Below are 27,434 nucleotides of genomic sequence, written 5' to 3' on the forward strand. Positions count from 1 at the left end.
AATAAGGCTCTTGGCCCGATTACATAAAGCATCTTGGGTTAATTTCCCTCTCATCTTTCCCTTGAAGTTTCCTTAGCTTTAAGTCAGTTGCACAAAACATTTTAAGGTGAATTTCCCCCTGACATTAAGTGAAAAAGTTAAGGGTGTCCATGAGGTCCCTTAAGTGCTTCATTTAGTATGGATATCAATGTAATTAACATTTGTGGAGGTGAATGTTGCTTTCCTCTGACCTGGTTTCAAAAGGAAAACATCCACCAGCTAGCTAGCTACTTAGCTAAACAATGGAAAGTGCACAAACCATGGCTAGAAAGCTGCTGGCTAGCTAGCTGAGGCAGGCCACCAGTGATACAAGTCAGCTTTCGACATCCATCCATGTCTGAGGACGTCAGGAAATTACATGGAAACCGGCCACTAGGGGCATCAGTGAGCGCTGTTACCTTCAAGTAGGTTTCGGTTTTGCTAGAGCATTGTGGATGGGGAATGGGCATAAGCATCTGCCTCTGATTACAAAGGTTGCATATTCAAATTCAGCGATAGAACGTTGTTTTTAATATTTTAGTTTTAAGCCTATCCCAAACCATTACCCTTACCTTAACCATCGGAGTTAATGCCTAACCTTTTTAATTTGTATTTTTTTTAGTTCACCTTTATTTAACCAGGTAGGCTAGTGGAGAACAAGTTCTCATTTACAACTGCGACCTGGCCAAGATGAAGCAAAGCAGTTCGACACATACAACAACACAGAGTTACACATGTAATAAACAAACATACAGTCAATAATACAGTAGAAAAAAAAGTCTATATACATTGTGTGCAAATGAGGTAAGATAAGGGAGGTAAGGCAATAAATAAGCCATGGTGGCGAAGTAATTACAATATACCAATTAAACACTGGAATGGTAGATGTGCAGAAGATGAATGTGCAAGTAGAGATACTGGGGTGCAAAGGAGCAAGATAAATAAATAAATACAGTATGGGGATGAGGTAGTTGGATGGGCTATTTACAGATGGGCTATGTACAGGTGCAGTGATCTGTGAGCTGCTCTGACAGCTGGTGCTTAAAGCTAGTGAGAGAGATATGTGTCTCCAGCTTCAGTGATTTTTGCAGTTCGTTCCAGTCATTGGCAGCAGAGAACTGGAAGGAAAGGCGGCCAAATGAGGAATTGGCTTTGGGGGTGACCAGTGAGATATACCTGCTGGAGCGCGTGCTACGGGTGGGTTCTGCTATGGTGATCAGTGAGCTGAGATAAGGCGGGGCTTTACCTAGCAAAGACTTGTAGATGACCTGGAGCCAGCCAACGAGAGCGTACAGGTTGCAGTGGTGGGTAGTATATGGGGCTTTGGTGACAAAACGGATGGCACTGTGAAAGACTGCATCCAATTTGTTGAGTAGAGTGTTGGAGACTATTTTGTAAACGACATCGCTGAAGTCAAGGATCGGTAGGATAGTCAGTTTTATGAGGATATGTTTGGCAGCATGAGTGAAGGATGCTTTGTTGCGAAATAGGAAGCCGATTCTAGATTACATTTTGGATTGGAGATGTTTAATGTGAGTCTGTAAGGAGAGTTTACAGTCTAACCAGACACCTAGATATTTGTAGTTATATATTCTAAGTATTCACATATTCTGACATATTCTAAGTCAGAACCGTCCAGAGTAGTGATGCTGGATGGGCGGGCAGGTGCGGGCAGTGATCGGTTGAAGAGCATGCATTTAGTTTTACTTGCATTTAAGAGCAGTTGGAGGCCACGGAAGGAGAGTTGTATGGCATTGAAGCTCGTCTGGACGTTAGTTAATAACACAGTATCTAAAGAAGGGCCAGAGGTATACAGAATGGTGTCGTCTGCGTAGAGGTGGATCAGAGAATCACCAGCAGCAAGAGCGACATCATTGATGTATACAAAGAAGAGAGTCGGCCCGAGAATTGAACCCTGTGGCACCCCCGTAGAGACTGCCAGAGGTCAGACACAACAGGCCCTCCGATTTGACACACTGAACTCTATCAGAGAAGAAGTTGGTGAACCAGGCGAGGCAATTGATGGAGAGAAACCAATTGATGGAGAGAAACCGTAGAAAAATGCTTACCGATAAGAATATGGTGATTGACAGAGTCGAAATCCTTAGCCAGGTCGATGAATACGGCTGCACAGTATTGTCTCTTATCGATGGCGTTATGATATCGTTTAGGACCTTGAGCGTGGCTGAGGTGCACCCATGACCAGCTCTGAAACCAGATTGCATAGCGGAGAAGGTACGGTGGGATTCGAAATGGTCGGTAATCTGTTTGTTATCTTGGCTTTCGAAGACCTTAGAAGGGCAGGGTAGGATAGATATAGGTCTGTAACAGTTTGGGTCTAGAGTGTCTCCCCCTTTAAAGAGGGGGATTACCGCTTTAAAGAGGGGGATTACCGCTTTCCAATCTGTGGAAATCTCAGACGATAAAAAAGAGAGGTTGAACAGGCTAGTAATAGAGGTTGCAACAATTTCGGCAGATAATTTTAGAAAGAGAGGGTCCAGATTGTCTAGCCCGGCTGATTTGTAGGGGTCCAGATTTTGCAGCTTTCAGAACATTAGCTATCTGGATTTGTGTGAAGGAGAAATGGGGGAGGTTTGGGCGAGTTGCTTTGGGGGGTGCAGGGCTGTTGACCGGGGTAGGTGTAGCCAGGTGGAAAGCATGGCCAGCCGTAGAAAAATGCTTATTGAAATTCTCAATTATAATGGATTTATCGGTGGTGATACTGTTTCCTAGCCTCAGTGCAGTGGGCAGCTGGGAGGAGGTGCTCTTATTCTCCATGGACTTTACAGTGTCCCAGAACTTTTTGGAGTTTGTGCTACAGGATGCAAATTTCTGTTTGAAAAAGCTAGCCTTAGCTTTCCTAACTGCCTGTGTATATTTGTTCCTAACTTAAGAATTCTGAGTTAATTGCTCAGCTTAACCCTAACCTAAAAAGTTCATAGTTAAAACTTCTTCAGGATCGGTGTCCCGTCCGCGGGACGGTTGAGCTAACGTAGGCTAATGTGATTAGCATGAGGTTGCAAGAAACAACATTTTTTCCCAGGACAGACATATTTCATATGGGCAGAAAGCTTAAATTCTTGTTAATCTAACTGCACCGTCCAATTTAAAGCAGCTATTAGAGTGAAAGAATACCATGCTATTGTTTGAGAAGAGTGCACAATTATGAACTTGAAAATCTATGAATAAACCAATTAGGCATATTTGGGCAGTCTTGATACAACATTTTGAATAGATATGCAATACTTCACTGGATCACTCTAAAACTTTGCACATACAGTGCTTCCATCTAGTGGCCAAAGTCTAAATTGCGCCTGGGCTAGAATAATTTATTATGACCTTTCTCTTGCATTTCAAAGATGATGATATAAAAAAAAATACAAAAAAACGGTTGGCTTTTCTTTGTATTATCTTCAACCAGATCTAATGTGTTATATTCTCCAACATTCCTTTCACATATCCACAAACTTCAAGGTGTTTCCTTTCAAATGGTATCAAGAATATGCATATCCTTGCTTCAGGGCCTGAGCTACAGGCAGTTAGATTTGGGTATGCCATTTTAGGCAAAATTCAAAAAAAGGGTCCGATCCTTTTAATGCCTAAACTTAACCTTAACTTCTTATGGCTGCAGGGGCAGTATTGAGTAACTTGGATGAAAGGTGCACAGAGGTGCCCATAGTAAACTGCCTGCTCCTCAGTCCCAGTTGCTAATATATGCATATTATTATTCATACTGGATAGAAAACACTCTGAAGTTTCTAAAACTGTTTGAATGATGTCTGTGAGTATTTCAGAACTCATATGGCAGGCAAAAACCTGAGAAAAAATCCAAACAGGAAGTGGGAATTCTGAGGCTGGTCGATTTTCAACCAAGATCCTATTGAATTCACAGCGAGATATGGATGAGTTTGCCTGTAGTCTGTAGAACCTTGTCTGATGCCTCTACTGTGAAGGGGGGCCGAATGAGAGGGGAATTAGTCAGGTCTGCCATGACCTGACCATGCTCTGACCATGCGCGTTCACATGAGAGGGAGCTCTGTTCCATCGCTCATCTGAAGTCAATGTAATTCTCTGGTTGGAATGTTACTGAAGATTTATGTTAAAAACATTCTAAAGATTGATTCAATACATCGTTTGACATGTTTTTACTGACTGTTACGGAACTTTTGGACATTTCGTCAGCTTTTAGTGAACGCGCTTCCTGACGTTGGATTTGTTTACCAACCACGCTACAAAAATAGCTATTTGGACATAAATGATGGACATTACCGAACAAAACAAACATTTCTTGTGGAAGTGGGAGTCCTGGGAGTGCATTCCGACGAAGATCAGCAAAGGTAAGTGAAGATTTATAATGCTTTTTATGAGTTTTGTTGACTGCACAATTTGGCGGGTAACTGTATGGCTTGCTTTTGTGGCTGAACGCTGTTTTCAGATTATTGAATATTGTGTTTTGCCGTAAAGCTTTTTGAAATCTGACACAGCGGTTGCATTAAGAACAAGTGTATCTTTAATTCTATGTAAAACATGTATCTTTCATCAAAGTTTATGATGAGTATTTCTGTTATTTGACGTGGCTCTCTGCAATTTCTCAGAATATTTTGGAGGCATTTCTGAACATGGCGCCAATGTAAACTGAGGTTTTTGGATATAAATATTAACTTTATCGAACAAAACATATATGTATTGTGTAACATGAAGTCCTATGAGTGTCATCTGATGAAGATCATCAAAGGTTAGTGATTAATTTTATCTCTATTTCTGCTTTTTGTGACTCTTGTCTTTGGCTGGAAAAATGACTGTGTTTGTCTGTGATTTTGCGGTGACCTAACATAATCGTTTGTGGTGCTTTCGCTGAAAAGCCTATTTGAAATCGGACACTTTGGTGGGATTTACAACAAGATTACCTTTAAAATGGTATAAAATACATGTATATTTGAGGAATTTTAATTATGAGATTTCTGTTGTTTGAATTTGGCGCCCTGCATGTTCACTGGCTGTTGTCATATCGATCCCGTTAACGGGATTGCAGCCATTAAACACTTTGAAATTTGACGTCTGAGAAACATGGGTGAACGTCTAATTCTGACGTGAGACTGTGAGAGCTTGTAGAGCTAGCTACCTCCACTGTAAATTTTCTTGACATGCTAGAAAGTAATAGAAACAAAAAAAGTAACTAAAAGAGACGGGTTTTATTATTTTCCGTATCAATTTGTTTCTCCTGTCTTGAATGTAGAAGTTCTAAATTTCGACCTCCCCAAATAAATGCGCTCTCTTTGATTCGAAATTCAGTCAGTGAATCAGGTCATCTCCATAGTAACCAGAGACTCTTTCTGCCACACGGTCCTTCAAACTACCGTAAAACCCGTAAATGACGCCCTTAGCTAATGAAATGTTTGAGGGCCTCTATGCAACACCCTTAAACAATTCCCATAGCTAAGGGAAAACTATTCCTTAAGGTAAAAAAAAAAAACTTAAGGGAAATACTCACAGAAGTAGTAGCAGTTGCTGCAGGAATTGGGGCCCAATGTAAAGGATAACTCAGGGGTGGGCTGTGTGTGTGTGCACGTGCTTGCATGTGTGTGTGTGCATGCAGCGCCTGACTCCCGATTACAAAACAGCCATTTATTACGAAACAGCCAACAGTCATTTATCTGGCAACAAAAGAGCCCCGCGGGACATGGTTGGAACAGAATACACATGTGCAGTGTTTCTAGGAACTATTAGAATGGTCGGTCATTGTGTGATAGCCAAGAGGGAGGAGAATCTAATGTCCCCTGGCCTCCCCAGAATACGTATATGACTCCTGAGGGAGGTATAGGATAGATAGGGGTCAGGTCAGGGGTTAGGGTCAAATAGGGAGAGCAGCTCTGACTGAGAGACTCTTAGTTGTGCTTTTAACATTCAACTAATGGATCCAACTAATTGACCACTAGAAAGAGCTTTTGAGAGTTCAAACAGCTTTTCCACACCAAATAGAGCTGTACTTCACATGACAATATTTTTTAAATACGGCTTATACAATTGTGTTAAGAGCTATTTACAAATCAACCTAAGCATTTGACTGTTGATGTTGTGATTGTTGACCAGGCACATGATGTGTGTTTAAACTTTCCTCACCTGAAGCTGTTCATTTCCTTCCTCAGTCAGCCGCCATGTGAGAGAAAGAAGAGAGAGGGGGGAAGAGAGGGAGAGAGAGAGAGAGGGAATCAAGAGAGAGAGAGAGAGTGAGAGGGGGTAAGAGAGAGAGAGAGAGGGGGGGAATCAAGAGAGAGAGAGAGAGTGAGAGGGGGTAAGAGAGAGAGAGAGAGGGGGGGAATCAAGAGAGAGAGAGAGAGTGAGAGGGGGGAAGAGAGGGAGAGAGAGGGGGGGGAATCGAGAGAGAGAGAGAGAGAGAGAGAGAGAGTGAGAGGGGGGAAGAGAGGGAGAGAGAGAGTGAGAGGGGGGAAGAGAGGGAGAGAGGGAGAGAGGGGGGAAGAGAGAGAGAGTGAGAGGGGGGAAGAGAGGGAGAGAGAGAGGGAGAGAGAGAGGGGGGAAGAGAGGGAGAGAGAGAGGGGGGAAGAGAGGGAGAGAGAGAAAGAGAGGGGGGAAGAGAGGGAGAGAGAGAGGGGGGAAGAGAGGGAGAGAGAGAGAGGGGGAATCAAGAGAGAGAGAGAGAGTGAGAGGGGGTAAGAGAGAGAGAGAGAGGGGGGGAATCAAGAGAGAGAGAGAGAGTGAGAGGGGGGAAGAGAGGGAGAGAGAGGGGGGGAATCGAGAGAGAGAGAGAGAGAGAGAGAGTGAGAGGGGGGAAGAGAGGGAGAGAGAGAGTGAGAAGGGGGAAGAGAGGGAGAGAGAGTGAGAGGGTGAAGAGAGAGAGAGTGAGAGGGGGGAAGAGAGGGAGAGAGAGAGGGAGAGAGAGAGGGGGGAAGAGAGGGAGAGAGAGAGGGGGGAAGAGAGGGAGAGAGAGAGGGGAAGAGAGGGAGAGAGAGAAAGAGAGGGGGGAAGAGAGGGAGAGAGAGAGGGGGGAAGAGAGGGAGAGAGAGAGTGAGAGGGGGAAGAGAGGGAGAGAGAGAGAGGGGGGGGAAGAGAGGGAGAGAGAGAGTGAGAGGGGGGAATAGAGGGAGAGAGAGAGTGAGAGGGGGTAAGAGAGGGAGAGAGAGGGGGGGAATCAAGAGAGAGAGAGAGAGAGTGAGAGGGGGGAAGAGAGGGAGAGAGAGAGGGGGGGAATCGAGAGAGAGAGAGAGAGAGAGAGAGAGAGTGAGAGGGGGGAAGAGAGGGAGAGAGAGAGGGGGGAAGAGAGAGAGTGAGAGAGCGAGTGAGAGGGGGGAAGAGAGGGGGAGAGAGAGTGAGAGGGGGGAAGAGAGGGAGAGAGAGTGAGATGGGGGAAGAGAGAGAGAGTGAGAGGGGGGAAGAGAGGGAGAGAGAGAGGGAGAGAGAGAGGGGGAAGAGAGGGAGAGAGAGAGGGGGGAAGAGAGGGAGAGAGAGAGAGAAAGAGAGGGGGGAAGAGAGGGAGAGAGAGAGGGGGGAAGAGAGGGAGAGAGAGTGAGAGGGGGAAGAGAGGGAGAGAGAGAGAGAGGGGGAAGAGAGGGAGAGAGAGAGAGAGAGGGGGAAGAGAGGGAGAGAGAGAGTGAGAGGGGGAAGAGAGTGAGAGGGGGGAAGAGATGGAGAGAGAGAGGGGGGAAGAGAGGGAGAGAGAGAGGGGGGAAGAGGGGGAAGAGAGGGAGAGAGATAGTGAGGGGGGAAGAGAGGGAGAGAGAGAGTGAGGGGGGAAGAGAGGGAGAGAGAGAGTGAGAGGGGGAAGAGAGGGAGAGAGAGAGAGAGAGGGGGGAATTGAGAGAGAGAGTGAGAGGGGGGAAGAGAGGGAGAGAGAGAGAGAGAGGGGGGGGGGGAATCGAGAGAGAGAGTGAGAGGGGGGAAGAGAGAGAGAGAGAGAGTGAGAGGGGGGAAGAGAGATAGAGAGAGTGAGAGGGGGGAGAGGGAGAGAGAGAGAGAGAGAGTGAGAGGGGGGAGAGAGGGAGAGAGAGAGAGAGTGAGAGGGGGGAAGAGAGAGGGAGAGAGAGAGAGTGAGAGGGGGAAGAGAGGGAGAGAGAGAGGGGGGAAGAGAGGGAGAGAGAGAGTGAGAGGGGGGAAGAGAGGGAGAGAGAGAGAGGGGGGAAGAGAGGGAGAGAGAGAGTGAGAGGGGGGAAGAGAGGGAGAGAGAGAGTGAGAGGGGAAGAGAGGGAGAGAGAGAGGGGGTAAGAGAGGGAGAGAGAGAGAGAGAGGGGGGAAGAGAGGGAGAGAGAGGGGGGGAATCGAGAGAGAGAGAGTGAGAGGGGGGAAGAGAGGGAGAGAGATAGAGAGAGGGGGGGAATTGAGAGAGAGAGTGAGAGGGGGGAAGAGAGGGAGAGAGAGAGAGAGAGGGGGGGGGAATCGAGAGAGAGAGTGAGAGGGGGGAAGAGAGGGAGAGAGAGAGAGAGAGTGAGAGGGGGGAAGAGAGGGAGAGGGAGAGAGAGTGAGAGGGGGGAGAGGGAGAGAGAGAGAGAGAGAGTGAGAGGGGGGAAGAGAGGGAGAGAGAGAGAGAGAGTGAGAGGGGGAAGAGAGGGAGAGAGAGAGAGAGAGTGAGAGGGGGGAAGAGAGGGAGAGAGAGAGAGAGAGTGAGAGGGGGGAAGAGAGGGAGAGAGAGAGAGAGAGTGAGAGGGGGGAAGAGAGGGAGAGAGAGAGTGAGAGGGGGGAAGAGAGGGAGAGAGAGAGAGAGCGTTGCAGCCTAATCTCTTCCAGGAACTCTGGGTCAAGAATGCATTCACACTGTTGTCACGGAGACGGGGGAGTCTCCTGGGATGGGTTTTGTGGGCCAATCAGAGAGCTGCTGAGGCACGCATAATGAGTGAACTCTCAACCTGCCCCTGTGTGGGGTATTTACGAGCCATGAGACATTCCTGAGTGGTGGGAGATTCCATTGTTTACTACTATACTGCCGTTGTTGCTGAAAGGGCCGGCAGGCACAGGCTGTTCCGATCCTGGGAGTAGTCAATAAATATCCTACTGTCGCAATGTGACTGACACACGTACGCACGCACTCCGAACGCACACACACAAACACAACCCACTAATCCTGTGATATAATTCCATTGGGGGATTCACCTTTAAGAGAATTTCTCATAAAGTAGCCTTTAGCTACATGAGTCCCTATCACCTTGACCTGTTCGTTATCTCTCCCACTAAATACAGTGTCAGCTGTGCTGTGTGTGTTCTTTTGAAAGAACAGGCAGTGTCCTGGAACAGATAACACAGGCTGGGGCTGATAAACTGATGTTCAGTGACTTCCATATATAGTCCATATAGATCCATATGGTATTGATTTCTTCGCGTGGCTGTAGGGTATTACATTGGGGTCAATAGTGGGTTTCCCTGTTGTTAACATGACATAACAGGATGTGCTGTCTGGGCAATGACCTTAAATAATATCCAAGCCCGGACCATCTACCCTGCAGCCATATAGGGAGATTTAAACCCACATCGAAAGAACAGGTGCCTTTGTAACAGAGGTGGTTGGGTGAACCAAGCTCACGTCATGAGTCACCTTGCCTGAAACCTGAGTACTCAGAAGCCTGATTCACACTATAGGGCCAAACTGATCCAATCTGATCTGATCTGGACTGGTTACGCATCCATCATAGTTGCTGGAACCATACGGGACAGGACAATGTGAAAATATAATATAAACTGTGTGAATCAGGTCTCAGATGGGCTTTAGCCCCCCTAGTTTATGCCTAGACTTTAGCTCAGCGGGCTACCACAGTCTTGTGGCACACAGACGACCCAGGTTCAAACCCATTCAGTCACACTTTCAGTACCACCAGTACAATATAAGAATACTATTTAATATGCATTAGGGTAGAATCACTGAGGGCCATTACATGATCATGTTGACCTTTCAGGGAAATGCAGAAGGAAGCTAGATGTGAACTGCAGCCACAATTACTGTATTACCACAATGACTACCCATAACCATTATCCTGCTGTTCCTTTCCTGATTTATTTAATTTATTAAAAGCCTTTAATAATTATGAAACCATTAGTAAAAAAATAAAATCCATCTCCATTGCCTCTACTGTACTGTACATGGTCAGAGAAGTCCAACTCCACGCCATAAACAATGTGTTCATCACAGCTAATGGAATGCAGCATTTCACTGTCTCTGCACAAGATGTAGGATCTTAATTTGACCACTCTTAGAAATGCAAACTTGTAGTGTATTCAAGTGTAATTTTCACTTTCAAATGTCAGACTTGATTTCCCCTAACAAAAAATGTATCAACCCCTACAACAAAAAAATCCATAAATTATAATCCACATTATAATTCACATTTTCTGTTGCTGCAGAATTATTTTCCTGTTGTAGCAAACTGCCTCAAAGATCCTCCCTCTGTACAGCCTTTCAGATTAAACTCAAGATTGTGAGTGCTACAGCTGTACAGTACACATGACCATGTTATTTCACCTTACAGAGAGTTTCTGAAGAGTGTACCGTGTTAGTGCCCACCAGTGTGTGTGTGTGTGTGGGGGGGGGGGGGGGGGGGCAGTCTGTCCAAGGAAGCCTTTTGAGTGCACAGCGCAATCTGAGACGTTCCCACAGCCCCCCCTAAATCAAATCAAATTGTATTTGTCACATCCTTCGTAAACAACAGGTGTGGGCTAACAGTGAAATGCTTACTTACTTCCCGACAACGCAGAGAGAAAGAAAATAGAGAAATAATAGAAAAGTAATAACACGTTATTATAAAAGTTATATTAAATACACAATGGGTAATGATAACTTGGCTATATACATGGGGTACTAGGACAGAGTCCATGTGCAGGGGTACGAGGTCATTGAGGTAGATATGTACATATAACTAGGAATAAAGTGACAGATAATAAACAATAGCAGCAGCGTGTGCGATGAGTCAAAAAAAGTTAGTGCCAAAAGGGTCAATGCAGATAGTTAAATAGTTAACCAAGTACTGTAGCTACCCTCACACATTCTTTAGCAGTCTTATGGCTTGGGGTTAGAAGCTGTTCAGGATCGGTCCCGTTGGTTCCAGATTTGGTGCATCAGCACTGCTTGCCGTACGATAGCAGAGAAAACAGCCTGTGACTTGGGTGGCTGGATCTTTGGCACTTTTTAGAGCCTTCCTCTGACAAAGGAATACCCTCCCTCATTCCTCTCTCTCCCTCTCCCCCCTCCCCCACTCTATCCCTCGCTTTCTCCTCCCCTACTCCCTCTCCCCCTCAATGGAAAAGGAATACAGTCATCATTCACCATTCAATCTCTAAAATATAACCAAAACACAAGCAAACCCCGCTGCAAATGCATCCAACGCGTTTGTAGCGTTACACATTTGATGTAGTCATTGCGTGCTAGGAATATCCATCCCTCAACAGCAGCAGAACTAACCAGCACTGTACCATCCATGTGTGGACATGACATTTAGCTTATTAAGATTGGATAACTATCCACCAAAAGTACAGGAACAAGCTTCTACCAGCCTACATTTTCAGTATCTTTCTTCTCTCTCTCTCTCTCTTTCATCTCGCCCTCTTTCCCTTTCATCTCTATCTCCCTCTCTCTCGGACAGGCAGACAGACAGGCCACCCTACCCAGAACCAGTTGGGACAGGCAGACAGACAGGCCACCCTACCCAGAACCAGTTGGGACAGGCAGACAGACAGGCCACCCTACCCAGAACCAGTTGGGACAGGCAGACAGACAGGCCACCCTACCCAGAACCAGTTGGGACAGGCAGACAGACAGGCCACCCTACCCAGAACCAGTTGGGACAGGCAGACAGACAGGCCACCCTACCCAGAACCAGTTGGGACAGGCAGACAGACAGGCCACCCTACCCAGAACCAGTTGGGACAGGCAGACAGACAGGCCACCCTACCCAGAACCAGTTGGGACAGGCAGACAGACAGGCCACCCTACCCAGAACCAGTTGGGACAGGCAGACAGACAGGCCACCCTACCCAGAACCAGTTGGGACTGGCGTCGTTGCAGAATCCTTCCAGATGTTCCTCTGGGGTCATGGTTCCATGGCACGGCTCGATCTCCACTCAGGCGTAGGATCCTCAACTTGTGTGTCTGTGTTAGAAACCTGGTGATCCAACTGACATGTGTGTGTGTGTGTGTGTGTTAGACACTTGGTGATCCGACGGACGTGTGTATTCAGGTGCAAGAAACCCGGTAGTCCGACGTGTGTGTTCAGACGTTAAAAACAAGTAGTGATCTTTGCGATTCTCTGTAAGACTGTTATACTGTGTGTCCTCACCGGTCGAACTGTCTATATAGTGTTTCTGGAGATGTTTAATTTTACCGAGCGTGTTCTGAGAACCACGTTCCAAGGCGAAACCTGAGAGGACAGACCAGATCCCATCCCAGCTCCTTTAGATGGTGCTGCTGACACCCAGGACAACACACGCACACACACATGCGCACACACACACACTTTACCAGTATTCATGTGTACATGAGCATTTACACACATAGACATAGAATACACAAACACATGCATTAATTGCATACACACTGTCATGACATAAATGCATGCACACTTTGATGGTACAAACACAAACAAACACACACGTATGCAGGCAGGCATGCACACACACAAACACACACACACCACACACACCATAAGTAAAACATCTCTATGGGCAATAACTCCTGGAACTGGTTTGCTACCCAACTCTCAGTTCCCTAGGTGACGTGATCACAGCCATTTGGGACAGGGACCTGGTGTCCACTAAGTTCTGACCGCTGCTCTACCCCCCCCTACCCCAGGGGCTGCAAGACGAGTAGGTCAGCTCAACATGCTCTTACAACCCAGGGCTCAGTTGAACGTCCCCGTCTGCCCCCTCGCACCTCTGGGTTGGACCCCTGAGCTGTTGCTCAGAGTATTCTTTCTTCATCATATGCAATGTATTCTCTGTGAATTTGGTGTGTTTTTTTTCCCCCCTGTTCAGAGAAATGTGTCATTGAATTTGTTAGGTTAATGTCCCATCCCATCCTACATCACAGCCAGCTATGACCAGATTGGCTGTGACTTTAGTGAATTCTATACATCTGAGAAACAGTGTGCAGCTCGATTCCTTTTTAGAGTGCTGAAACAAGGCTCGGGGTACATGGGTGGATGATTTTCAGTCAGGAGACTGAGTGTCGAACACAAGTACCGATTTAGTTGATTTAGCCCAGGCACAGACTCCTGGCTTTTACCATGGCAGGAATCCTAGCATTATTGTTAACACAGAACTCCTCTGTCAATAAAACACTAAATGATGAACCTGGGCCTTAGGTGTTTCTACCAATAGACCAGTGCTGACACCGCCAATTACCACCACTCTCACAGATAAACCCTAGTCAAAAGATCCTATAGGATTCCAATATATTTTTTTTAAATTTGAATCCAAAAGGATCTTCTTTTGGATTCTAATAGGATTTTTTTGGACTAGGGTCAAATATATTATTTAAGGAGATCTGAGTTTTTGATTCCAGGACAGATGTAAATACAGAGGGTGAGGAAAGAGACAGCTGGCCAAGGAGGCATATGTGGTCTAGAGTCAGGAGCTTAGACCACGACACCAGACATCAGCACACTGATAAAGGGTTTCTTTAAGATATCCGTATAGAAATTATACAAGGCTGGCTATGCACTATAGTTAACCTGGCTCCTTAAAATATTGAGCACACACCCGCCAAATCTCTTGAGCCTAGTGGCAATAGCTTCCGCTGACTGTCAGTCATGTAAACTTATAGTGTGTGCGGCCCTCTGCTGGCCATAGATAAGGTTCAGTCTCTTGTGTGCAGCAAACAGAATGTGAAGAAAGGGAATAGAGGGAGACACCGCCCCCTAGAGGTGAGAAACTAGAGTTGCTGTGAGAGATTTGTGAAGTGAATCAACGTTTAGAGTAGGGTTGTGTAGGCTTTTGTTCCCAGTTGTCGTGAACGAGCCTAGTCAATATGACCCGAGGACTACTCCAGTCCCCAGACAGAACTCCATGTAACAGTGAAACAAGAAAGATCAAGAAGAAGCTGAAGAAGAACAGGAAGAGGCCTCAACCACAAGCAGCTAGAGAGCATCAACACCCAGTCAAGTGCAGGGAGGAAGTGACAGGTGAAGGTAGACTGTATGCAGATGTTCCTCTGCTGGGGGGCAGAGGTTAATCTAATATGTTGACATACCCGTCGAACTCGAGCCCTGGGATGGAGCTGGTGGAGTTGCCTGATGGCACATGGGTCGTGAAGCAGATGACACCACAGATTGTCTATGTAGATATCCCGGGTGAACGAGACAATTTGTTATGTAACTTTGCTTAGATGTCACGTGTAAGGGGGATGACGTGTTGTGTGGCTGTAGTCAAAGGAGGCATGAGCTTGGGCAAAAAGTGTATAAAAACCAATGTAAAAGATGGGGAAAGGGAGATTCTGGGGAAGACAGGGGCTGATTTATGTATTAGAACACTTTGGTGCAAGGTAAGAACTGAATTTAATTTATATTGTTAGAAGCTACTGCATTAAAATAGCTAAATAAAAAAATTATAAAATCAGGTGTGAAGCTGTGGAACCAAAATATAAGTGTTACTGGTTTTCATTAACTAGTTAATTTATTGGTTGAATAAATAGTCAAGAATTAGAGTAACATAACAACTAAGCTTAGGGGTTCACCTTAGGTAGCCTGCGGCCAGACCATATTGTGGGCTTGAGCAGGAAACCAAAGGGGGGCTTGAAGGTAACTGTGTAAAAAGCACACTAAAGGAGCACTGGGTGTCTTTAGTTTGTCCTCTACCCAGACGAAGTGCAGCTAGTTTTAGCTGCAACCCTATACCCGGGACTTAGCTGGTGTGACTCACCCATGTGGGTGCTGTCCAGTCAATTAGATAGGGAGGACCAGCCGCTAGCAGGAGTGTCTGACATTATTCCGGAATTATAATAGTTTAACCCCGTGGCGGAACGTATCCACGCAGTAAGAGCCGCACCACGTAATCAAGTCGTACAGAGTGGACTATAAATAATTATTGGATCGCTCGTTGGTGTTGAACACAAAAATAGCCCCGCTGACGCGTAATATACAGAGTCACAAACTACCCGTGAAGTGTAATCAGTAGGAAGGAGTGAGCTAACCTCTGTGGCAAGCAGGGCTAGACCAAGAGGGGTGACCCGGGTTGATAAAGTGAAACTCAGGGCTCCACTGCTAACTCAGCTCAGGGTAGGAGGACAAGAAGTCCCCCATCACCTAGAAAGAGGCTCATAACAACACACGGTGGGAGTTGACCCAACCTGTGAGGCCAAGAGAAGATCCACAGGTGTAAGTGAAGCTAGTAGGGCCATCAGGGAGGCGGCCCGCATCAGTCACCTCAACACCCCCCAGCACTAACTAATCCAGGTCCAGACTGAAGCCTGCGATTAGTTGATTATTAGAAACAGGGGTGCTGGGCTGGCTCCCCAGGGCATGAGGTGGAGAGGCCTTGTTTACAGCCCCGTTCAACTGTGTAACTCCCCCCAAGAAGTAGATCATAGTAAAACAGATACAACATTCAGAATGTACACAAACCTGGACTGGTGTATAACCAATAGAAGGCAGCAGAGATTGAGGTCGTTTTCAAAATACGTACATTTACACATTCAGTACATAAAATATGGATTCAAGTTTCTCAACATAGTGATCATCAGAAGGCTACAAACACTGAGCGGCAGAAATGACAACCACATACACGTACACGTAACGCTTTCGTAATGAACATTGTTACGAAGACACCGAAGAAAACATTACATAGATAGGCACTTTTTACATGACACAAAGCTGTCCAAATATATGCAAAATATTTCATCACAAAAGCCCAGGCAAAAACAAAGGTCTACAAAAATAATATTTGTACAAAATACACTAGTCATAAATATCACTACAATATGAACGGCGGCAGACACTGTGGAATGATTGCTTTTTAACACATCACAACAGAGAGGTGGAAGGTTAATAGGAGTATCGTAGTACATTGTAGTTGATACTAAATTAATACTACGGTGAACAGAGCCATACCAGCCCCAGACTCATACAGCTGAAGTCGGAAGTTTACATACACCTTAGCCAAATACATTTAAACTCAGTTTTTCACAATTACTGACATTTAATCCTAGTAAAAATTCCCTGACTTAGGTCAGGTAGGATCACCACTTTATTTTAAGAATGTGAAATGTCAGAATTATAGTAGAGAGAATGATTTATTTCAGCTTTTATTTCTTTCATCACATTCCCAGTGGGTCAGAAGTTTACATACACTCAATTAGTATTTGGTAGCATTGCCTTTAAATTGTTTAACTTGAGTCAAACGTTTCTGGTAGCCTTCCACAAGCTTAGGTGAATTTTGGCCCATTCCTTCTGACAGAGCTGGTGTAACTGAGTCAGGTTTGTAGGCCTCCTTGCTCCCCCACGCTTTTTCAGTTCTGCCCACAAATTGTCTACAGGATTGAGGTCAGGGCTTTGTGATGGCCACTCCAATACATTGACTTTGTTGTCCTTAAGACATTTTGCCACAACTGTGGAAGTATGCTTGGGGTCATTGTCCATTAAGAAGACCCATTTGTGACCAAGCTTTAACTTCCTGACTGTTGTCTTGAGATGTTGCTTCAATATATCCACATAATTCTACTGCCTCATGATGCCATGTATTCTGTGAAGTGCACCAGTCCCTCCTGCAGCAAAGCACCCCCACAACATGATGCTGCCATCCCCGTGCTTCACGGTTGGGATGGTGTTCTTCGGCTTGCAAGCCTCCCCCTTTTTTCTCCAAACATAACGATGGTCATTATGGCCAAGCAGTTCTATTTCTGTTTCATCAGACCAGAGGACATTTCTCCAAAAAGTATGATCTTTGTCCCCATGTGCAGTTGCAAACCATAGGCTGGCTTTTTTTTATGGCGGCTTTGGAGCAGTGGCTTCTTCCTTGCTGAGCGGCCTTTCAGGTTATGTTGATATAGGACTCGTTTTACTGTGGATATAGATACTTTTGTACCAGTTTCCTCCAGCATCTTCACAAGGTCCTTTGCTGTTGTTCTGGGATTCATTTGCACTTTTTGCACCAAAGTACGTTCATCTCTAGGAGACAGAACACTTCTCCTTCCTGAGCGGTATGACGGCTGCGTGGTCCCATGGTGTTTATACTTGCGTACTATTGTTTGTACAGATGAACGTGGTACCTTCAGGCATTTGGAAATTCCTCCCAAGGATGAACCAGACTTGGAGGTCTACAATTTTTTTCTGAGGTCCTGGCTGATTTCTTTTGATTTTCCCATGATGTCAAGCAAAGAGGCACTGAGTTTGAAGGTAGGCCTTGAAATACATCCACAGCTACACCACCAATTGCCTCAAATGATGTCAATTAGCCTATCAGAAGCTTCTAAAGCCATGACATAATTTCCTGGAATTTTCCAAGCTGTTTAAAGGCACAGTCAACTTAGTGTATGTAAACTTCTGACCCATTGGAATTGTGATACAGTGAATTATAAGTGAAATAATCTGTCTGTAAACAATTGTTGGAAAAATTACTTGCGTCATGCACAAAGTAGGTGTCCTAACTGACTTGCCAAAACTATAGTTTGTTAACAAGACATTTGTGGAGTGGTTGAAAAACGAGGTTTAATGACTCCAACCTAAGTGTATGTAAACTTCTGACTTCAACTGTAGCTATATTCACTACCAACTACTGTCTATGGGTTATTGGCTTGATCCACCAGAAGAATACTGCCAGTTTTTGGCTTTCTGTTTTGACCCCACTGCAGGGCTCACGGTGAGGGGTACGGCAGTTCATATATGTTTCCCTGTGAGGAAGAAGAGGGGGCGGTCCTCTTTAGCGTTGGCCGTCTGGAACTCGTCACTCAGCCGGAACCTCCACTCGTCCTCGAGCTCCAGCCTCACCACCGTCTGTCTCAGAGAGCTGCGGTCAGCACATATCACACACAGAATCGCACCTGGACGAGGGAAGAGAGAATACCTATGAGGATGTGATGGCTTTTGTGTGTGTGTGTGTATATGTGTCACACCCTGATCTCTTTCACCTGTCTTTGTGCTAGTCTCCACCCCCCACTAGGTGTCTCCCATCTCCCCTCATTATCCCCTGTGTATTTATACCTGTGTTCTTTGTTTGTCTATTGACAGTTCGTTTTGTTCGTCAAGCCTACCAGCGTTTTTCCCCTTGCTCCTGTCTTTTCTAAAGTTCCTGTTTTCTAGTTTTCCCGGTTTTGACCATTCTGCCTGCCCTGACCCTGAGCCTGCCTGCCGTCCTGTACCTTGTCCCACCACACCAGATTATTGACCTCTGCCTGCCCTGACCCTGACTGCCTGCCGTTCTGTACCTTTTGGACTCTGATATGGATTACTGACCTCTGCCTGCCCTTGACCTGTCGTTTTGCCTGCCCCCTGTTCTAGTAATACACTTTTGTTACTTCGACACTGTCTGCATCTGGGTCTTTCCTAAAATGTGATAGTACGAACTGGCCCTGACCGATCTAGCAGACTCAGACCAGCTGCACAATGCTGTATCCCTGCAAGGAGCCACCATTGGACGACACAAGGAGTTACTGTAATGTCTTATGGAGGGACTCCATACCCTGGCAGAACGCCATGACCAGACGTTCGAGACTTTGCTGGAGCAATTCCGCGGATTGCCCACTGGGCAGCAGGTCACACCCGTAATCTCCCAGCCTACCCCAGTGTCCCGAGAACCCTGCTTACCTCCTCCGGAGCCTTATGCTGGAGATTCCGGAACCTGCCGGGCTTTTCTCCCCCAGTGCTCCCTCATTTTCGAGCTGCAGCCTTCTTCGTTCCCCTCGGACCGCTCGAGGATAGGGCTACATCATAACGCTGATGTCTGGGAGGGCACTCGCCTGGGCTACGGCGGTGTGGGAGCAACAGTCCACTGTCTGCCTCAGTGTAGAGGATTTTGTGGCGGAAGTTCGGAAGGTGTTTGATTCTTCGTTGTCCGGGAGAGAGGCTGCTCGTAAGCTGCTCCAGCTACGTCAAGACTCCAGTAGTGTGGCAGACTTACGCAATGGATTTTCGCACGTTGGCGGCTGAGAGTGCCTGGAACCCGGAAGTATTGTTCGACATGTTCCTTCACGGACTATCGGAGGTGGTCAAAGATGAGCTTGCAGCCCGGGAGCTACCCATGTACCTTGATTCCCTCATAGCCTTGACCATCCGGATCGATGGGTGGCTTCGAGAATGTAGGAGAGAGAGGGAATCTGTGCCCTGTCGCCCTCGATTCCCACCTCGCCTCCAAAGAATCCCGGAGACCCCCGAAGTCTACATGTCTGAGTGAACCCGACGTCACACAAGTTCTGTCGGGAATCACAGAGGGCTGCTGACTCGCCTCCTTTGGAATCCAGGCACCTGGGCAGGGCTAGATGAACACTTACGTCGACTCCACACACAGAGCTGTCTATATTGTGGAACTACGGGACATTTCGTAGCTACCTGCCCATTAAAAAAACAGGCTCATCAAGGGGTGAGTACTCCGGTGGGCCTTTTGGAGAACTTTTCCTCTCCCCTTACTCGCACTCCTTTTCATGCCATCCTGCTGTGGGGGAACCAGTATAAATCTCTCTGGGTACTCATCGACTCTGGGGCCAATGAGAGTTTTTTTGGACGCTACCCTGGTGTCCGAGCTGGGCATCCCCACTCAGCCCCTCTCCATTCCCATGGATGTTAGAGTGCTGGACGGGCGCTCTATAGGCCGGGTCACTCACAATACCACTCCCATGGTATTGTGAGGGGCTACAGCGAGGCAATCCAATTTATGCTGATTAAGTCTCCTCAGGTTCCCGTGGTATTGGGATTCTCTTGGCTCCAGCGACACAATCCCATCATAGACTTGACTGTTGGTGCCATTATGGGCTGGAGCCAGTTCTGCCACACACATTGTCTGAAGTCAGCGCAACATGCCCCAGGACGTCTTCCTATGGGCTCGGAAGTTGCCCCGGACCTTTCCACCATACCCACGGAGTACCAGGACCTCCGGGAGGTGTTCAGTAAGGCCACAGCCTACATCCAGGGTGCAGCTACAATGTTTCCTGGGATTCTACAACTTTTATCGCCGCTTTATCCAGGGTTACAACACCCTGGCTTCCCCCTGTCTGCACTCACCTCTCCCAAGGTTCCATTCACGTAGTCCCCAGATGCTGACCGGGCGGTCCGGGATCTCAAACACCATTTCACCACAGCTCCCATCTTGGTTCATCCTGACCTGTCTCGCCAGTTTGTGGTGGAGGCCGATGCTTTGGATGTCGGAGTGGGGACTGTCCTGTCCCAGCGTTCTGCCCTGGACCTCAAGTTATACATCCCTGCTCCTTCTTCTCCCATCGCCTCAACGCCACGGAGAGGAACTACGATGTGGTGAATCGTGAGCTTCTCGCGTTGAAGATGGCGTTGGAGGAGTGGAGGCACTGGCTGGAGGGGGCGGAACATCCGTTCATTGTGTGGGCTGATCACAAGAACCTGGAATATCTCTGCACCGCCAAGCGTCTCAATTCCAGGCAAGCTAGGTGGGCCTTGCTCTTCCCCCGGTTCAACCTCTCCCTCTCTTACCGACCAGGATCCAAGAACATCAAGCCGGATGTGCTGTCACGCCGCTATAGCCCCGTGGCTACATCCTCCGAGTATCGTCTCGGACAGAAGGTATGGCTGTCCACCCGGTATCTGCCCCTCCAGGTGGAGTCCCACAAACTTTCCCCCCGGTTTATCGGCCCTTTCCCCATCTCCAAGGTCATTAGCCTCTTTGCTGTTCGTCTTCTGTTGCCCCGTACCCTCCATATATATACACCACTTTTCATGTGTCTAAAATCAAACCCATGTCTCACAGCCCTTTGTCTCCTGTTTTCACCACACTGGATTATTGACCTCTGCATGCCCTGACCCCGAGATTGCCTACCGTTCCTTTTGGACTCTGATCTGGATTTACTGACCTCTGCCTGCCCTTGACCTGTCGTTTTGCCTGCCCCCTGTTCTAGTAATACACTTTTGTTACTTCGACACCGTCTGCATCTGGGCCTTCCCAAAAACGTGATAATATGTGGTGTGCCTGCATGGGTCTTTGTGCGTGTACCTTTGAGGAAGTGAAACTTCTTAAGAAAGCCTGGTGTGACGAAGGAATCGCAGAAGCAGAGCAGCAGGCCGCTGAACAGCAGCTCTGCAGTACTGATGTTGATGGAGTGAGGTCTGGAACTCACAAAACACACCGTCACCTAGAGGGAGGGGAAGAAAAGACGCACCGTTGAGTGATCTGACATCGAAACAATCACATATGTATTTGTGTGTGTGTGTGTGTACCTCAGGCCCCAGGTTGAGGTAGCAGTCTACAGACAGAATGGGGTGTGTGTAGTTGCGTGCGCTGAGGGGGAACAGGCGTTGGCTGGTGTGTTGCAGGTATTTCTCTAGCAGTAGCTGTGCAGGCGTGGCCAGGAATGGATGCTTGCTGTCCGGGGCACAGATGTACTGTGACGGCTGGATGGAGGTGGGGACGTCAGTTATCTAAAACCACACATGACACCAACATTGCAATGGTCAAAGCATGAACAACAGACAAAATTGGCGACTGGATTCAATACATATCGCTGAAGTGCCGCCTTACAGCGCGATATACAGTGGGGAGAACAAGTATTTGATACACTGCCGATTTTGCAGGTTTTCCTACTTACAAAGCATGTAGAGGTCTGTAATTTTTATCATAGGTACACTTCAACTATGAGAGACGAAATCTAAAACAAAAATCCAGAAAATCACATTGTATGATTTTTAAGTAATTAATTTGCATTTTATTGCATGACATAAGTATTTGATACATCAGAAAAGCAGAACTTAATATTTGGTACAGAAACCTTTGTTTGCAATTACAGAGATCATACGTTTCCTGTAGTTCTTGACTAGGTTTGCACACACTGCAGCAGGGATTTTGGCCCACTCCTCCCTAGAAATCTTCTCCAGATCCTTCAGGTTTCGGGGCTGTCGCTGGGCAATACGGACTTTCAGCTCCCTCCAAAGATTTTCTATTGGGTTCAGGTCTGGAGACTGGCTAGGCCACTCCAGGACCTTGAGATGCTTCTTACGGAGCCACTCCTTAGTTGCCATGGCTGTGTGCTTTGTGTCGTTGTCATGCTGGAAGACCCAGCCACGACCCATCTTCAATGCTCTTACTGAGGGAAGGAGGTTGTTGGCCAAGATCTCGCGATACATGGCCCCATCCATCCTCCCCTCAATACGGTGCAGTCGTCCTGTCCCCTTTGCAGAAAAGCATCCCCAAAGAATGATGTTTCCACCTCCATGCTTCACGGTTGGGATGGTGTTCTTGGGGTTGTACTCATACTTCTTCTTCCTCCAAACACGGCGAGTGGAGTTAGACCAAAAAGCTCTATTTTTGTCTCATCAGACCACATGAACTTCTCCCATTCCTCCTCTGGATCATCCAGATGGTCATTGGCAAACTTCAGACAGGCCTGGACATGCACTGGCTTAAGCAGGGGGACCTTGCGTGCGCTGCAGGATTTTAATCCATGACGGCGTAGTGTGTTACTAATGGTTTTCTTTGAGACTGTGGTCCCAGCTCTCTTCAGGTCCTGCCGTGTAGTTCTGGGCTGATCCCTCACCTTCCTCATGATCATTGATGCCCCACGAGGTGAAATCTTGCATGGAGCCCCAGACCGAGGGTGATTGACCGTCATCTTGAACTTCTTCCATTTTCTAATAATTGCGCCAACAGTTGTTTCCTTCTCACCAAGCTGCTTGCCTATTGTCCTGTAGCCCATCCCAGCCTTGTGCAGGTCTACAATTTTATCCCTGATGTCCTTACACAGCTCTCTGGTCTTGGCCATTGTGGAGAGGTTGGAATCTGTTTGATTGAGTGTGTGGACAGGTGTCTTTTATACAGGTAACGAGTTCAAACAGGTGCAGTTAATACAGGTAATGAGTGGAGAACAGGAGGGCTTCTTAAAGAAAAACTAACAGGTCTGTGAGAGCCGGAATTCTTACTGGTTGGTAGGTGATCAAATACTTATGTCATGCAATAAAATGCAAATTAATTATTTAAAAATCATACAATGTGATTTTCTGGATTTTTGTTTTAGATTCCGTCTCTCACAGTTGAAGTGTACCTATGATAAAAATGACAGACCTCTACATGCTTTGTAAGTAGGAAAACCTGCAAAATCGGCAGTGTATCAAATACTTGTTCTCCCCACTGTACATTTCAAGGTAATGTTGATAACTGGATTCACGGTACACGTCACCGGCTCAATCAGAAATGACCTAAAAATGTCAATCCCGCTATAACGCGGAACTTCAGCAATCGGATTGACTCGAGCCCCAGAACTGAGGCATTAGAGAGGGATATGAATCGATCCCATCGGAACACTACATTTGATCTTAAGTCGAGTGACACGATGATGAAGGTGGTGATGTGTGTGTGTGTGTGTGGTGTTGTGTATGTCTACGTATTTGATTGTATGTTTGCGTGTGGTTTTGTGTATGTGAGTGTGTGTAAGCCTGTACCTTGGTCTTGATGATGAAGGTACGGTATCCTCCGATAGAGATCTGTTTCTTCATCACACTGAAGTTGTTGAAACGACAGATGAGCAGACCAGCACTGTGGGCTCGCAGGGTGAAGTCCACATCATCACACATGAACCTGAGGGGGAAGAAGAGGAGAGGGGGACCAGAGGAAGAGGAGGAAGAGAGTGGAGAGTGAGAAAAGGAACATAGAAAGAAGAGTGAGGAAGAGTGATGGTTCAGTGAAGTTTTTTTTTTCACCAGAGATGTGATGTGTTTCACATAGAAACCACTTCAACCTAGCAGCCACACTCTTACCATAACAATGACTTATGTAAAGTGGCTGTCCTCTCTCATCTATTCTGGTTGTATTGTATTCCATTCTTTCATATTCGGCAGCAGGTAGCCTAGCGTTCAAGAGCGTTGGGCCAGTAACTAAAAGGTTTCTGGTTCAAATCCCTGAGCTGACTAGGTGAAAAATCTGTTGTTGTACCCTTTAGCATGGCACTTAACCTTAGTTAATCTGAATAAGAGCGTCTACTAAAATGTGATAATATTTTACTCTATTCTACTGTCTCACCTGTTCTCGTTGTATTGGACATCCTGGGTCAGGTCCACATTGAGAAGCAGGAAGTCGTGGAGGTGTCCTCTGGAGAACGGTTCCTCGTGACGGGCTCCTCCCCCCTTCCCCTGACCCGGGGAGCAACTGCCCCACTTCCTGATCCCACAGAGGCCGTACTGGGTGAGGTCGGGACACGCCTCCATGTGCTGCAGCACCTGCTTCAGAGACACGTTCCTCTCTACAGGCCCTGAGGCACTGGAGGGGAGAGAGAGAAAGAGACGGAGACATGATTACAGAGCTCCGCGAGGACAATACTTTCAAAACATCAATATGAAAAAAAAAATGTGTTGATGTGTGTGTAGCTGAGACTTGTTCCTTGTTTGTGTGAGTGTGTGTGTGTGTGTGTGGGTGAGTGTGTGTGTATGCCTGTGTGAGTCCAGGTCCACGGCGTTCCACATGACGCAGGAGTCATCAGAGACTATGATGAAGGGCCAGACGTCGGCCGGCGGCCCCCCTCCTTCCAGCCTGTGCCTGCGCTCCAGCCCCAGGTTGTGATAGGACAGCTCCTTGATCAGGAAGTGGGCAGCACCTTGGGGGAGGGGCCAGAGGTCAGAGAGGGAGACATCGGGAAACACTGTTGTTATATTTCTGTGTTAGTGCGTCTCATGTTGTTAGATAGTCTGTCTGTTGTGTGTATTCTCTCCTCCACTCACTCACTCACTCACTCACTCACTCACTCACTCACTCACTCACTCACTCACTCACTCACTCACTCACTCACTCACTCACTCACTCACTCACTCACTCACTCACTCCACAACGGGGGAGAGGGTGAGAGATAGACAAAGAGAGTGAGAGGTATGGGAAAGAGAGTGGAGGTAGTTAGAGTACCGATGCCGGCTCCATTGAAGACAGTGGGCAGCACCAGCATGATGTGGTTGGGCCAGTACTTCTTATAGACAGCCATCTCGTACTCCTTGATAACCAGGATGTGGAGGTGGGCCGCCCCGTCCATGGCATGGTACAGGTTAAACAGGCCGTGCTCATGACGACCCGTTGTCGGGGTGAAGATGGGGCTCTTGATGCAGTCTGGGTTCTGATGGGGGAAAGGAGAAACATGCAGCGGTATATAAAAGTCTGAGTGGGTTCTGCAAAGATTTGATGATCTTAGGGCGTCTACACTTTGTCGGTCTGTATATAGAGGAGGTTTCAGATAGGGAAGGCGTGAAAGAAAGCGAGAAAGAGAGAAACAAAGAAAGGTTGGCAGATGAGGAAAACAGGAACTTGGGTGGGGAAATTAGGCAGTGCATTCTGCAGGGGTTAATGTAAATGTTTAGAGTATGGCTGTGCTCCGACTCTCTACTCTTCTCCTTGACTTGTGCACTTGCTCATCCCCCGTAGCAGATTGAAAGGCACCCGATTGCTGTAAGGAAGTTTGTACCACATTTCTTACATCCATAAATAGGAGTGAACGAGTGCACCCTCGAGGAAGAAGGGTAGAGAATGGGTATTACGGTTAGTAGTAGGGGTAAGGGGCTTAGTTAGGTTACCCAATCGGAGGTGAGGGGCAGTCTCATGCTCTCCAGCTGGCCTCCTGGTTGGCTGAAGCTGAAGTGGTGTTGCTTAGACTTGGGGATGATGAAGTAGAGCTGGATCTCCTCACCCAGCAGCAGGTGGGAGAAGGTGAAGCCATGCAGCAGCGATTCATACATCTACATGGTGGAACACATTATCTATCTGCAGGTCTAGAATACATTATTACACATACCGTAGACCAACTGAGCAATGATTGGTAAAAGTAAGAATAAACCGTGTGTGTGTTCTTTGCTCACCTGGTACCCGGGGTTGAAGCCCGTGTACTGGTGACACTGTTCACAGTGGTGGTAGGTGTTGTAGGCTGCGTATTTGGACAGTTTGGTCCTGGTCGTACGCCTCCGCAGATACACGTCCTCCTTACGTCTGGGGTTCCCTGGGGGACAGAGCAGGGGCTGGGGGTTAGTTAACCTGGCAAACGCAAGTCTAGAACCATGGAACATCTCTGATAACCACAGTCACGTACATATAGCTACACTCTTAGAATAAAATGTGCTTATCTAGAACCCAAAATGGTTCTACCTGGAACATAAAAGGGTTCTCCTATGGGGACAGTAGAATAAGCCTTTTTTTTTCTTCTAAGAGTGTACAGAGCTCAGCCAAGCTAGAAACAGTAGAAAAAGAGATCAGGATGTCCATGACATCATCTAGTAAATCTCACAATCATAATGATAACCGAGAGAGATGCCCCACTCCCCTATCCTACCGTCAGTGTTGGGGTAGTAGTCAGGGCAATAGACAGTGCTGATGTCTTCATATTTGGGGTTGTGGATGGTGTAGTCGAAGGGCATGCCCCTCAGTGTGCCTATTATCGGCCAGGGGGCACAGGCTGGGTGGTACTGGACACACTCCAGCTGGTCACCTATACCACACACACACACACACACACACACACACACACACACACACACACACACACACACACACACACACACACACACACACACACACACACACACACACACACACACACACACGTGTTTACATTCATAATACATTCACAACAGCTCATGGGTCCTTAATAAACATCTATACATGCATGGAAACCTATAGGATTCATTCATAATGCATTACACATGTTGTGTATACAACACACAGACATCTCTACCAGCAAATAGCTACTTAAAATAACCTCTTCGTGGAAGCTATAATTCATTCAAAGTGTATTACACACACGTGATGCATATTATTAAGACTAGTGCAGAGTGGAGGGTGGTGGTAGTTATGGAGCTGAGGCCAGGGTGTATTGTCATGGTAACTCACTGGTGTTGATCTCTTCCTCGTCATAGATGTCCACCTCCATCAGCCTGATCAGCATACGAGACAGGATGCCCAGAAACTGGAGGTACGCCCCTGTCTTCCCCACCTGAACAGGTTCCAGTAGTCAGAATAGTGTGTGTGTGTGAGTCTGTCACCAGTGTGTGTGTGTGTGTGTGTGTGTGTGTGTGTGTGTGTGTGTGTGAGTCTGTCACCAGTGTGTGTGTGTGTGTGTGTACCTGTGGGGGCCCGCTGAGCAGCAGTCTGCGGGGATGGAAGTTGTCCGTGCGTCCCTCTGCGGGGCGGTTGCTGCTGTCCATGTGGCAAGGCCTTGGGATGGTCCACTGGCGGTAATACAGAGACTGTTCTGTACACGTCATCATCTTACTCAGCAGAGGTCTGACACAGAGGAAAGGAACGCAAAGGAAACATTAATATAGAGCATCATCTTACTCACCAGTGTGTGTGGAGCTGGC

General features: G+C 47.1%; 1 protein-coding gene across 2 annotated transcripts in view; it reads right to left on the bottom strand.

Annotated features, from left to right (window-relative positions):
- Nucleotides 1-15,608: 15,608 nt before the first annotated feature.
- The window catches only part of LOC139530635 (protein GREB1-like), a 62,357-nt gene continuing 50,531 nt past the window's right edge, over nucleotides 15,609-27,434 (bottom strand). For both annotated transcript variants that reach the window (XM_071327218.1, XM_071327216.1), the window contains exons 22-33: nucleotides 27,198-27,357; nucleotides 26,965-27,067; nucleotides 26,408-26,563; nucleotides 25,941-26,077; nucleotides 25,659-25,820; nucleotides 25,000-25,204; nucleotides 24,535-24,697; nucleotides 24,127-24,363; nucleotides 23,550-23,685; nucleotides 21,336-21,536; nucleotides 21,112-21,250; nucleotides 15,609-17,980 (exon numbers count right to left, since the gene is read on the bottom strand). In XM_071327218.1, the coding sequence (XP_071183319.1) occupies nucleotides 17,817-17,980; nucleotides 21,112-21,250; nucleotides 21,336-21,536; nucleotides 23,550-23,685; nucleotides 24,127-24,363; nucleotides 24,535-24,697; nucleotides 25,000-25,204; nucleotides 25,659-25,820; nucleotides 25,941-26,077; nucleotides 26,408-26,563; nucleotides 26,965-27,067; nucleotides 27,198-27,357 (1,963 nt within the window). In that variant the 3' untranslated portion in view covers nucleotides 15,609-17,816. The remainder of the gene's footprint in view (nucleotides 17,981-21,111; nucleotides 21,251-21,335; nucleotides 21,537-23,549; nucleotides 23,686-24,126; nucleotides 24,364-24,534; nucleotides 24,698-24,999; nucleotides 25,205-25,658; nucleotides 25,821-25,940; nucleotides 26,078-26,407; nucleotides 26,564-26,964; nucleotides 27,068-27,197; nucleotides 27,358-27,434) is intronic.

The sequence above is a fragment of the Salvelinus alpinus genome, chromosome 9, assembly GCF_045679555.1.
Source record: "Salvelinus alpinus chromosome 9, SLU_Salpinus.1, whole genome shotgun sequence".
Classification (NCBI taxonomy): Eukaryota; Metazoa; Chordata; class Actinopteri; order Salmoniformes; family Salmonidae; genus Salvelinus; species Salvelinus alpinus.